At 42.2% G+C, this 14797-nt stretch overlaps 1 protein-coding gene across 1 annotated transcript in view; it reads right to left on the bottom strand.

Annotated features, from left to right (window-relative positions):
• Positions 1-14797, bottom strand: part of LOC118381542 (CUB and sushi domain-containing protein 2-like) — a 1147246-nt gene that overhangs the window by 817100 nt on the left and 315349 nt on the right. Inside the window, 1 exon segment of the mRNA XM_052473074.1 lies at positions 1907-2114. Coding sequence (XP_052329034.1) covers positions 1907-2114 — 208 coding nt within the window.

Below are 14797 nucleotides of genomic sequence, written 5' to 3' on the forward strand. Positions count from 1 at the left end.
CCAACTCCGTTTAGATTACAACAGCCAACCGGTTGGCCTTCTCATTCAGCCAACTCCATTTAGATTACAACAGCCAACCGGTTGGCCTTCTCATTCAGCCAACTCCATTTAGATGAAACAACAGCCTACCGGTTGGCCTTCTCATTTCGCCAACTCCATTTAGATGAAACAACAGCCAACCGGTTGGCCTTCTCATTCAGCCAACTCCATTTAGATGAAACTACAGCCAACCGGTTGGCCTTCTCATTCAGCCAACTCCATTTAGATGAAACAACAGCCAACCGGTTGGCCTTCTCATTTCGCCAACTCCATTTAGATGAAACTACAGCCAACCGGTTGGCCTTCTCATTTCGCCAACTCCATTTAGATGAAACTACAGCCAACCGGTTGGCCTTCTCATTTCGCCAACTCCATTTAGATGAAACAACAGCCAACCGGTTGGCCTTCTCATTTCGCCAACTCCATTTAGATGAAACAACAGCCTACCGGTTGGCCTTCTCATTTCGCCAACTCCATTTAGATGAAACAACAGCCAACCGGTTGGTTGATCACTGTAGCTCATTTAGCCAACTCCATTGTTTCATTTTAATTCCGTTTGGTTACAAATCACCCACAAACCACAGATCACCTACGAATCCCCCACTTCACTTGCTGCACATGAAGCCTCTGTGATAGCCCTGCTTTGCTTTGATTGACAGACTATAACAAGTTAAAATCCCCAGTAAGTATTATTTTTATGGGTCTCACTCGTAAAAAAACTGTCATAAAAAAAAAAAAAAAAAAAATGAAGCAGTCATTTCAGAAGAAACCTGAGTGCCTCGGGCATCAGCGTAGACGGCGCCAAAAAGAGGCTTAGTCAAATTCACGTCTACCTCATTGACTATTTCATGCCGTGGTGAATGTGCGCCCACTTTTCAGGTGTTAGCTTTTATCTTCGCTTCACGTTTCTACACGCAGTACACGTCGTGACGGCTCCGTACGCATCACCTCGGTGCATCTGGTGATACGGCTGTATATGCTGTACCATCTGGGCGTTCCTTCCAGTCTTGTCGTCTGTTATTAAACATTACTGTCGGTTTTCATCACTAGCATATATTCCAAGGAGTACAGCCTCATTTTTTAAATTATACTTCTGCCTACACCTTAACCTTTCTTCCTCAGATTTGATGTCATCACTTTGGAAGTTTAGTCACACACACACACACACACACACACACACACACACACACACACACACACACACACACACACACACACACACACACACACACACACACACACACACACACACACACAACTGAGTAGCCCAATCAGATCATCCATCAAACTCCAACAGCCAATCAACAGGTAGGAGGACACTGAGACGTCCCGTGAGCCGTGAGACAAGAGCGTCATCTCGTCATTCAGAAGATAATGACATAAGTAGAAGACACACACATGAACAACACTGCTTTAGAGATCATTTACAGCTTTTGACAATCCAAGGGACAAGATTGTAATCACTCATCAAATTAAGACAGAGACAGGACTGATTTCCTGCAGATCATAGTAAATATTTGAACCAGCACCAAGCCCCACCATCTCCTCGTCCCCCTGGGCTGGGTACTCACCACTGAGACAACCTGACCTCCAGCAGTTGAGCAACCAACCACGACCATACGCCACCTTATCCCAATCCCTCCCCCACATCAAAGCACCCCGGCTGGGTACTCACCGCTTAGAGTTCTCCTCAGCACCCCTACCTCCAGCAGTTTACCGACCATAAACCACCTCTCTCCGTCCCCTCCCCAGAAAACATCCCCCTCGGTCTGGGGTACTCACCACTGAGACAACCTGACCTCCACCATAACCCCACCCTCTCTCCATCCCCTCCCCAGAAAACATCCCCCTCGGGCTGGGTACTCACCACTGAGAGGAGCCGTCTGTGCCGCTGACCTCCAGCAGGTCATAGTCGTCCTCCAGGGTAAAGTCAGAGAAGACCAGGGCGATGGTGTCTCCAGGCTCAGCCAGGACGGTCCAGGTACAGTCTGCATTGTTGCTGTACTGCCCTGGGTAGTTGGGGCTGGTGATCACACCGCTCTGGCCTCGTAACGTTCCCCCACAACCGTCATCCGCTGGGGAAGAGATAAAAGAGACGTGTTAGAAAAACAAACCGACTGATAGACAGACAGAGAAGAAGGAGAGAGAAACAGGCTTCTAGACAGACAGAGAAGAAGAAGGAGGGAGAAACAGGCTCCTAGACAGACAGAGAAGAAGAAGGAGAGAGAAACAGGCTTCTAGACAGACAGAGAAGAAGAAGGAGAGAGAAACAGGCTCCTAGACAGACAGAGAAGAAGAAGGAGAGAGAAACAGGCTCCTAGACAGACAGAGAAGAAGAAGGAGAGAGAGAAACAGGCTTCTAGACAGACAGAGAAGAAGAAGGAGAGAGAGAAACAGGAATGATAAGTGTACATGTATATTTCCGATATTTAATTTCATTTCATTTTTTTTTGGGGGGGGGGGGGTGACTGCTACCAAATGTGATATGAGCGTGAAAGTGAAGTAGACATTGTTGCATAAAAGAGTCCAGTTGTTGTTTCTTAAAATATTTTATAAACACAACTGATTTTCTAAACATTATAAAAAAGACAGGCGCAAGCGAGTTCTTTAGATTGGTAAAAATATTATTATTATTAATAATATGCTGAAATATTTGATTGCGTCATATGAAACGGTACTAAACTATTCCAGAACGTTGGAATCAAAATTATCATGATGTTTTGATCCCGTCATGTCTCAGTGGTAACGTGCAGTATTATTGTCAGACGTTGTTTTGTTTAAAAACATAGCGTTTGTTGTTGTTGTTACACAAAACTTAGAACAACGATAACCACATAAGAACGATGTGCTTAGTTGACAAACGGCTCGTTGACAAGCTAATAACAGCTCACGTAGATATGGCTAGTTGACAAGCTAATAACAGCTCACGTAGATATGGCTAGTTGACAAGCTAATAACAGCTCACGTTGATACGGCTAGTTGACAAGCTAATAACAGCTCACGTAGATATGGCTAGTTGACAAGCTAATAACAGCTCACGTTGATACGGCTAGTTGACAAGCTAATTACAGCTCACGTCAATATGGCTAGTTGACAAGCTAATAACAGCTCACGTTGATATGGCTAGTTGACAAGCTAATAACAGCTCACATCAATACGGCTAGTTGACAAGCTAATAACAGCTCACGTTGATACGGCTAGTTGACAAGCTAATAACAGTTCACGTTGATATGGCTAGTTGACAAGCTAATAACAGCTCACGTAGATATGGCTAGTTGACAAGCTAATAACAGCTCACGTTGATACGGCTAGTTGACAAGCTAATAACAGCTCACGTAGATATGGCTAGTTGACAAGCTAATAACAGCTCACGTAGATATGGCTAGTTGACAAGCTAATAACAGCTCACGTAGATATGGCTAGTTGACAAGCTAATAACAGCTCACGTAGATATGGCTAGTTGACAAGCTAATAACAGCTCACGTCGATATGGCTAGTTGACAAGCTAATAACAGTTCACGTTGATATGGCTAGTTGACAAGCTAATAACAGTTCACGTAGATATGGCTAGTTGACAAGCTAATTACAGTTCACATCAATACGGCTAGTTGACAAGCTAATAACAGCTCACGTAGATATGGCTAGTTGACAAGTTAATAACAGCTCACGTCGATACGGCTAGTTGACAAGCTAATAACAGTTCACATCAATACGGCTAGTTGACAAGCTAATAACAGTTCACATCAATACGGCTAGTTGACAAGCTAATAACAGTTCACGTTGATACGGCTAGTTGACAAGCTAATAACAGTTCACGTCAATACGGCTAGTTGACAAGCTAATAACAGCTCACGTTGATATGGCTAGTTGACAAGCTAATAACAGTTCACGTCAATACGGCTAGTTGACAAGCTAATAACAGTTCACGTTAATACGGCTAGTTGACAAGCTAATAACAGCTCACGTCAATACGGCTAGTTGACAAGCTAATAACAGTTCACGTCAATACGGCTAGTTGACAAGCTAATAACAGCTCACGTAGATATGGCTAGTTGACAAGCTAATAACAGCTCACGTAGATATGGCTAGTTGACAAGCTAATAACAGTTCACGTAGATATGGCTAGTTGACAAGCTAATAACAGCTCACGTAGATACGGCTAGTTGACAAGCTAATAACAGCTCACGTCAATACGGCTAGTTGACAAGCTAATAACAGCTCACGTAGATATGGCTAGTTGACAAGCTAATAACAGTTCACATCAATACGGCTAGTTGACAAGCTAATAACAGTTCACATCAATACGGCTAGTTGACAAGCTAATAACAGCTCACGTAGATACGGCTAGTTGACAAGCTAATAACAGTTCACGTCAATACGGCTAGTTGACAAGCTAATAACAGCTCACGTAGATACGGCTAGTTGACAAGCTAATAACAGCTCACGTCAATACGGCTAGTTGACAAGCTAATAACAGTTCACGTAGATACGGCTAGTTGACAAGCTAATAACAGTTCACGTCAATACGGCTAGTTGACAAGCTAATAACAGTTCACGTCAATACGGCTAGTTGACAAGCTAATAACAGCTCACGTCGATATGGCTAGTTGACAAGCTAATAACAGCTCACGTTGATACGGCTAGTTGACAAGCTAATAACACCTCACGTTGATACGGCTAGTTGACAAGCTAATAACAGCTCACGTTGATATGGCTAGTTGACAAGCTAATAACAGCTCACGTTGATATGGCTAGTTGACAAGCTAATAACAGCTCACGTTGATACGGCTAGTTGACAAGCTAATAACAGCTCACGTTGATATGGCTAGTTGACAAGCTAATAACAGCTCACATCAATACGGCTAGTTGACAAGCTAATAACAGCTCACGTTGATACGGCTAGTTGACAAGCTAATAACAGCTCACGTTGATATGGCTAGTTGACAAGCTAATAACAGCTCACGTAGATATGGCTAGTTGACAAGCTAATAACAGCTCACGTTGATACGGCTAGTTGACAAGCTAATAACAGCTCACGTAGATATGGCTAGTTGACAAGCTAATAACAGCTCACGTAGATATGGCTAGTTGACAAGCTAATAACAGCTCACGTAGATATGGCTAGTTGACAAGCTAATAACAGCTCACGTTGATATGGCTAGTTGACAAGCTAATAACAGCTCACGTTGATATGGCTAGTTGACAAGCTAATAACAGCTCACGTAGATATGGCTAGTTGACAAGCTAATAACAGTTCACGTAGATATGGCTAGTTGACAAGCTAATAACAGCTCACGTAGATATGGCTAGTTGACAAGCTAATAACAGCTCACGTTGATACGGCTAGTTGACAAGCTAATAACAGCTCACGTCGATATGGCTAGTTGACAAGCTAATAACAGTTCACATCAATACGGCTAGTTGACAAGCTAATAACAGTTCACGTCAATACGGCTAGTTGACAAGCTAATAACAGCTCACGTCAATATGGCTAGTTGACAAGCTAATAACAGTTCACGTCAATACGGCTAGTTGACAAGCTAATAACAGCTCACGTCAATATGGCTAGTTGACAAGCTAATAACAGTTCACGTTGATACGGCTAGTTGACAAGCTAATAACAGCTCACGTCAATACGGCTAGTTGACAAGCTAATAACAGTTCACGTTGATACGGCTAGTTGACAAGCTAATAACAGTTCACGTCAATACGGCTAGTTGACAAGCTAATAACAGTTCACGTCAATACGGCTAGTTGACAAGCTAATAACAGTTCACGTCAATACGGCTAGTTGACAAGCTAATAACAGCTCACGTCAATACGGCTAGTTGACAAGCTAATAACAGCTCACGTCAATACGGCTAGTTGACAAGCTAATTACAGCTCACGTCGATACGGCTAGTTGACAAGCTAATAACAGCTCATGTTGATATGGCTAGTTGACAAGCTAATTACAGCTCACGTTGATACGGCTAGTTGACAAGCTAATAACAGCTCATGTTGATATGGCTAGTTGACAAGCTAATAACAGTTCACGTAGATACGGCTAGTTGACAAGCTAATAACAGTTCACGTCAATACGGCTAGTTGACAAGCTAATAACAGTTCACGTCAATACGGCTAGTTGACAAGCTAATAACAGTTCACGTCAATACGGCTAGTTGACAAGCTAATAACAGTTCACGTCAATACGGCTAGTTGACAAGCTAATAACAGCTCACGTCAATACGGCTAGTTGACAAGCTAATAACAGTTCACGTCAATACGGCTAGTTGACAAGCTAATTACAGCTCACGTCGATACGGCTAGTTGACAAGCTAATAACAGCTCACGTCGATACGGCTAGTTGACAAGCTAATAACAGTTCACGTCAATATGGCTAGTTGACAAGCTAATAACAGTTCACGTTGATACGGCTAGTTGACAAGCTAATAACAGTTCACGTTGATACGGCTAGTTGACAAGCTAATAACAGTTCACGTCAATACGGCTAGTTGACAAGCTAATAACAGCTCACGTCGATACGGCTAGTTGACAAGCTAATAACAGCTCACGTCGATACGGCTAGTTGACAAGCTAATAACAGCTCACGTCGATACGGCTAGTTGACAAGCTAATTACAGCTCACGTCAATACGGCTAGTTGACAAGCTAATAACAGTTCACGTCAATACGGCTAGTTGACAAGCTAATAACAGCTCACGTCAATACGGCTAGTTGACAAGCTAATAACAGTTCACGTAGATATGGCTAGTTGACAAGCTAATAACAGTTCACGTCAATACGGCTAGTTGACAAGCTAATAACAGTTCACGTCAATACGGCTAGTTGACAAGCTAATAACAGCTCACGTCAATATGGCTAGTTGACAAGCTAATAACAGCTCACGTTGATACGGCTAGTTGACAAGCTAATAACAGTTCACGTCAATACGGCTAGTTGACAAGCTAATAACAGCTCACGTCAATACGGCTAGTTGACAAGCTAATAACAGTTCACGTCGATACGGCTAGTTGACAAGCTAATTACAGTTCACGTCAATACGGCTAGTTGACAAGCTAATAACAGTTCACGTTGATACGGCTAGTTGACAAGCTAATAACAGCTCACGTTGATATGGCTAGTTGACAAGCTAATAACAGTTCACATCAATACGGCTAGTTGACAAGCTAATAACAGCTCACGTTGATACGGCTAGTTGACAAGCTAATAACAGTTCACGTAGATATGGCTAGTTGACAAGCTAATAACAGTTCACATCAATACGGCTAGTTGACAAGCTAATAACAGTTCACGTTGATACGGCTAGTTGACAAGCTAATAACAGTTCACGTTGATACGGCTAGTTGACAAGCTAATAACAGTTCACGTTGATATGGCTAGTTGACAAGCTAATAACAGTTCACGTTGATACGGCTAGTTGACAAGCTAATAACAGTTCACGTCAATACGGCTAGTTGACAAGCTAATAACAGTTCACGTCAATACGGCTAGTTGACAAGCTAATAACAGTTCACGTAGATACGGCTAGTTGACAAGCTAATAACAGCTCACGTTGATACGGCTAGTTGACAAGCTAATTACAGTTCACGTCAATACGGCTAGTTGACAAGCTAATAACAGTTCACGTTGATACGGCTAGTTGACAAGCTAATAACAGTTCACGTCAATACGGCTAGTTGACAAGCTAATTACAGTTCACGTCAATACGGCTAGTTGACAAGCTAATAACAGTTCACGTTGATACGGCTAGTTGACAAGCTAATAACAGCTCACGTTGATATGGCTAGTTGACAAGCTAATAACAGTTCACATCAATACGGCTAGTTGACAAGCTAATAACAGCTCACGTTGATATGGCTAGTTGACAAGCTAATAACAGTTCACGTAGATATGGCTAGTTGACAAGCTAATTACAGTTCACATCAATACGGCTAGTTGACAAGCTAATAACAGCTCACGTAGATACGGCTAGTTGACAAGCTAATAACAGTTCACGTCGATACGGCTAGTTGACAAGCTAATAACAGTTCACATCAATACGGCTAGTTGACAAGCTAATAACAGCTCACGTTGATACGGCTAGTTGACAAGCTAATAACAGTTCACATCAATACGGCTAGTTGACAAGCTAATAACAGCTCACATCAATACGGCTAGTTGACAAGCTAATAACAGCTCACGTCAATATGGCTAGTTGACAAGCTAATAACAGCTCACATTGATATGGCTAGTTGACAAGCTAATAACAGCTCACGTTGATACGGCTAGTTGACAAGCTAATTACAGCTCACGTAGATACGGCTAGTTGACAAGCTAATTACAGCTCACGTAGATATGGCTAGTTGACAAGCTAATTACAGCTCACGTTGATACGGCTAGTTGACAAGCTAATTACAGCTCACGTAGATATGGCTAGTTGACAAGCTAATTACAGCTCACGTTGATACGGCTAGTTGACAAGCTAATTACAGCTCACGTAGATATGGCTAGTTGACAAGCTAATTACAGCTCACGTCGATACGGCTAGTTGACAAGCTAATAACAGCTCACGTCGATACGGCTAGTTGACAAGCTAATAACAGCTCACGTCGATACGGCTAGTTGACAAGCTAATAACAGCTCACGTCGATACGGCTAGTTGACAAGCTAATTACAGCTCACGTCGATACGGCTAGTTGACAAGCTAATAACAGCTCACGTCGATACGGCTAGTTGACAAGCTAATAACAGTTCACGTCGATACGGCTAGTTGACAAGCTAATAACAGTTCACGTCAATACGGCTAGTTGACAAGCTAATAACAGCTCACGTCGATACGGCTAGTTGACAAGCTAATTACAGCTCACGTCGATACGGCTAGTTGACAAGCTAATAACAGCTCACGTCAATACGGCTAGTTGACAAGCTAATAACAGCTCACGTCGATACGGCTAGTTGACAAGCTAATTACAGCTCACGTCGATACGGCTAGTTGACAAGCTAATAACAGCTCACATCAATACGGCTAGTTGACAAGCTAATAACAGCTCACGTTGATATGGCTAGTTGACAAGCTAATAACAGCTCACGTAGATACGGCTAGTTGACAAGCTAATTACAGCTCACGTAGATATGGCTAGTTGACAAGCTAATAACAGTTCACGTAGATATGGCTAGTTGACAAGCTAATTACAGCTCACGTAGATATGGCTAGTTGACAAGCTAATTACAGCTCACGTAGATATGGCTAGTTGACAAGCTAATTACAGCTCACGTAGATATGGCTAGTTGACAAGCTAATTACAGCTCACGTCGATATGGCTAGTTGACAAGCTAATTACAGCTCACGTCGATATGGCTAGTTGACAAGCTAATAACAGCTCACGTCGATATGGCTAGTTGACAAGCTAATAACAGCTCACGTAGATATGGCTAGTTGACAAGCTAATAACAGCTCACGTAGATATGGCTAGTTGACAAGCTAATAACAGCTCACGTAGATATGGCTAGTTGACAAGCTAATAACAGCTCACGTAGATATGGCTAGTTGACAAGCTAATAACAGCTCACGTAGATATGGCTAGTTGACAAGCTAATAACAGCTCACGTAGATATGGCTAGTTGACAAGCTAATAACAGCTCACGTCAATACGGCTAGTTGACAAGCTAATAACAGCTCACGTCAATACGGCTAGTTGACAAGCTAATAACAGCTCACGTCAATACGGCTAGTTGACAAGCTAATAACAGCTCACGTCGATACGGCTAGTTGACAAGCTAATAACAGCTCACGTTGATACGGCTAGTTGACAAGCTAATAACAGCTCACGTCAATACGGCTAGTTGACAAGCTAATAACAGCTCACGTCAATACGGCTAGTTGACAAGCTAATAACAGCTCACGTCAATATGGCTAGTTGACAAGCTAATAACAGCTCACGTCAATATGGCTAGTTGACAAGCTAATAACAGCTCACGTCAATATGGCTAGTTGACAAGCTAATAACAGCTCACGTCAATATGGCTAGTTGACAAGCTAATAACAGCTCACGTTGATACGGCTAGTTGACAAGCTAATAACAGCTCACGTCAATATGGCTAGTTGACAAGCTAATAACAGTTCACGTCGATATGGCTAGTTGACAAGCTAATAACAGTTCACGTCGATATGGCTAGTTGACAAGCTAATTACAGCTCACGTAGATATGGCTAGTTGACAAGCTAATAACAGCTCACATCAATACGGCTAGTTGACAAGCTAATAACAGCTCACGTCGATATGGCTAGTTGACAAGCTAATAACAGCTCACGTAGATATGGCTAGTTGACAAGCTAATAACAGTTCACGTCAATACGGCTAGTTGACAAGCTAATTACAGCTCACGTCAATATGGCTAGTTGACAAGCTAATTACAGCTCACGTCAATACGGCTAGTTGACAAGCTAATAACAGCTCACGTCAATACGGCTAGTTGACAAGCTAATAACAGTTCACGTCAATACGGCTAGTTGACAAGCTAATTACAGCTCACGTAGATATGGCTAGTTGACAAGCTAATTACAGCTCACGTAGATATGGCTAGTTGACAAGCTAATTACAGCTCACGTAGATATGGCTAGTTGACAAGCTAATTACAGCTCACGTAGATATGGCTAGTTGACAAGCTAATAACAGCTCACGTAGATATGGCTAGTTGACAAGCTAATAACAGCTCACGTAGATATGGCTAGTTGACAAGCTAATAACAGCTCACGTAGATATGGCTAGTTGACAAGCTAATAACAGCTCACGTCGATATGGCTAGTTGACAAGCTAATAACAGCTCACGTAGATATGGCTAGTTGACAAGCTAATAACAGTTCACGTTAATACGGCTAGTTGACAAGCTAATAACAGCTCACATCAATATGGCTAGTTGACAAGCTAATAACAGCTCACGTCGATATGGCTAGTTGACAAGCTAATTACAGTTCACGTAGATATGGCTAGTTGACAAGCTAATTACAGTTCACGTAGATATGGCTAGTTGACAAGCTAATTACAGCTCACGTCAATATGGCTAGTTGACAAGCTAATAACAGCTCACGTAGATATGGCTAGTTGACAAGCTAATAACAGCTCACGTAGATATGGCTAGTTGACAAGCTAATAACAGCTCACGTAGATATGGCTAGTTGACAAGCTAATAACAGCTCACGTTGATATGGCTCGTTGACAAGCTAATAACAGCTCACGTAGATATGGCTAGTTGACAAGCTAATAACAGCTCACGTAGATATGGCTAGTTGACAAGCTAATAACAGCTCACGTTGATATGGCTAGTTGACAAGCTAATAACAGCTCACGTAGATATGGCTAGTTGACAAGCTAATAACAGCTCACGTTGATATGGCTAGTTGACAAGCTAATAACAGCTCACGTAGATATGGCTAGTTGACAAGCTAATAACAGCTCACGTAGATATGGCTAGTTGACAAGCTAATAACAGCTCACGTAGATATGGCTAGTTGACAAGCTAATAACAGCTCACGTCAATACGGCTAGTTGACAAGCTAATAACAGCTCACGTAGATACGGCTAGTTGACAAGCTAATAACAGTTCACATCAATATGGCTAGTTGACAAGCTAATAACAGTTCACATCAATATGGCTAGTTGACAAGCTAATAACAGCTCACGTCGATATGGCTAGTTGACAAGCTAATAACAGTTCACGTTGATATGGCTAGTTGACAAGCTAATAACAGTTCACGTAGATATGGCTAGTTGACAAGCTAATTACAGTTCACATCAATACGGCTAGTTGACAAGCTAATAACAGCTCACGTAGATATGGCTAGTTGACAAGCTAATAACAGCTCACGTAGATATGGCTAGTTGACAAGCTAATAACAGCTCACGTAGATATGGCTAGTTGACAAGCTAATAACAGCTCACGTTGATATGGCTCGTTGACAAGCTAATAACAGCTCACGTAGATATGGCTAGTTGACAAGCTAATAACAGCTCACGTAGATATGGCTAGTTGACAAGCTAATAACAGCTCACGTTGATATGGCTAGTTGACAAGCTAATAACAGCTCACGTAGATATGGCTAGTTGACAAGCTAATAACAGCTCACGTTGATATGGCTAGTTGACAAGCTAATAACAGCTCACGTAGATATGGCTAGTTGACAAGCTAATAACAGCTCACGTAGATATGGCTTGTTGACAAGCTAATAACAGTTCACGTAGATACGGCTAGTTGACAAGCTAATAACAGCTCACGTTGATATGGCTAGTTGACAAGCTAATAACAGTTCACGTAGATACGGCTAGTTGACAAGCTAATAACAGCTCACGTTGATATGGCTCGTTGACAAGCTAATAACAGCTCACGTTGATACGGCTAGTTGACAAGCTAATAACAGCTCACGTCGATACGGCTAGTTGACAAGCTAATAACAGTTCACGTCAATACGGCTAGTTGACAAGCTAATAACAGCTCACGTTGATACGGCTAGTTGACAAGCTAATAACAGCTCACGTCAATACGGCTAGTTGACAAGCTAATAACAGCTCACGTTGATACGGCTAGTTGACAAGCTAATAACAGCTCACGTTGATACGGCTAGTTGACAAGCTAATAACACCTCACGTTGATACGGCTAGTTGACAAGCTAATAACAGCTCACGTTGATACGGCTAGTTGACAAGCTAATAACAGCTCACGTTGATACGGCTAGTTGACAAGCTAATAACAGCTCACGTCAATATGGCTCGTTGACAAGCTAATAACAGCTCACGTTGATATGGCTCGTTGACAAGCTAATAACAGCTCACGTCAATATGGCTAGTTGACAAGCTAATAACAGCTCACGTAGATATGGCTAGTTGACAAGCTAATAACAGCTCACGTTGATACGGCTAGTTGACAAGCTAATAACAGCTCACGTTGATACGGCTAGTTGACAAGCTAATAACAGCTCACGTCAATATGGCTAGTTGACAAGCTAATAACAGCTCACGTAGATATGGCTAGTTGACAAGCTAATAACAGCTCACGTCAATATGGCTAGTTGACAAGCTAATAACAGCTCACGTAGATATGGCTAGTTGACAAGCTAATAACAGCTCACGTAGATATGGCTAGTTGACAAGCTAATAACAGCTCACGTAGATATGGCTAGTTGACAAGCTAATAACAGCTCACGTTGATACGGCTAGTTGACAAGCTAATAACAGCTCACGTAGATATGGCTAGTTGACAAGCTAATAACAGCTCACGTTGATACGGCTAGTTGACAAGCTAATAACAGCTCACGTAGATATGGCTCGTTGATAAGCTAATAACAGCTCACGTTGATATGGCTCGTTGACAAGCTAATAACAGCTCACGTAGATATGGCTAGTTGACAAGCTAATAACAGCTCACGTTGATATGGCTAGTTGACAAGTTAATAACAGCTCACGTCGATATGGCTAGTTGGCAAGCTAATTACAGCTCACGTCGATATGGCTAGTTGACAAGCTAATAACAGCTCACGTCAATATGGCTAGTTGACAAGCTAATAACAGCTCACGTCAATATGGCTAGTTGACAAGCTAATATCAGCTCACATCAATACGGCTAGTTGACAAGCTAATAACACCTCACGTTGATACGGCTAGTTGACAAGCTAATAACAGCTCACGTCAATACAGCTAGTTGACAAGCTAATAACAGCTCACGTTGATATGGCTAGTTGACAAGCTAATAACAGCTCACGTTGATACGGCTAGTTGACAAGCTAATAACAGCTCACGTTGATACGGCTAGTTGACAAGCTAATAACAGCTCACGTCAATACGGCTAGTTGACAAGCTAATAACAGCTCACGTAGATATGGCTAGTTGACAAGCTAATAACAGTTCACGTTGATACGGCTAGTTGACAAGCTAATAACAGCTCACGTCAATATGGCTAGTTGACAAGCTAATAACAGCTCACGTCAATACGGCTAGTTGACAAGCTAATAACACCTCACGTTGATACGGCTAGTTGACAAGCTAATAACAGCTCACGTCAATACAGCTAGTTGACAAGCCAATAACAGCTCACGTTGATATGGCTAGTTGACAAGCTAATAACAGCTCACGTCAATACGGCTAGTTGACAAGCTAATAACAGCTCACGTCAATACGGCTCGTTGACAAGCTAATAACAGCTCACGTAGATACGGCTAGTTGACAATCTAATAACAGCTCACGTTGATACGGCTAGTTGACAAGCTAAAAACACCTCACGTTGATACGGCTAGTTGACAAGCTAATAACAGCTCACGTTGATACGGCTAGTTGACAAGCTAATAACAGCTCACGTTGATACGGCTAGTTGACAAGCTAATAACAGCTCACGTCAATACGGCTCGTTGACAAGCTAATAACAGCTCACGTTGATATGGCTCGTTGACAAGCTAATAACAGCTCACGTCAATATGGCTAGTTGACAAGCTAATAACAGCTCACGTCAATACGGCTCGTTGACAAGCTAATAACAGCTCACGTAGATATGGCTAGTTGACAAGCTAATAACAGCTCACGTTGATACGGCTAGTTGACAAGCTAATAACAGCTCACGTAGATATGGCTAGTTGACAAGCTAATAACAGCTCACGTTGATACGGCTAGTTGACAAGCTAATAACAGCTCACGTAGATATGGCTCGTTGATAAGCTAATAACAGCTCACGTTGATATGGCTCGTTGACAAGCTAATAACAGCTCACGTAGATATGGCTAGTTGACAAGCTAAT

Source organism: Oncorhynchus keta, chromosome 20 (assembly GCF_023373465.1).
Source record: "Oncorhynchus keta strain PuntledgeMale-10-30-2019 chromosome 20, Oket_V2, whole genome shotgun sequence".
Taxonomy (NCBI): domain Eukaryota; kingdom Metazoa; phylum Chordata; class Actinopteri; order Salmoniformes; family Salmonidae; genus Oncorhynchus; species Oncorhynchus keta.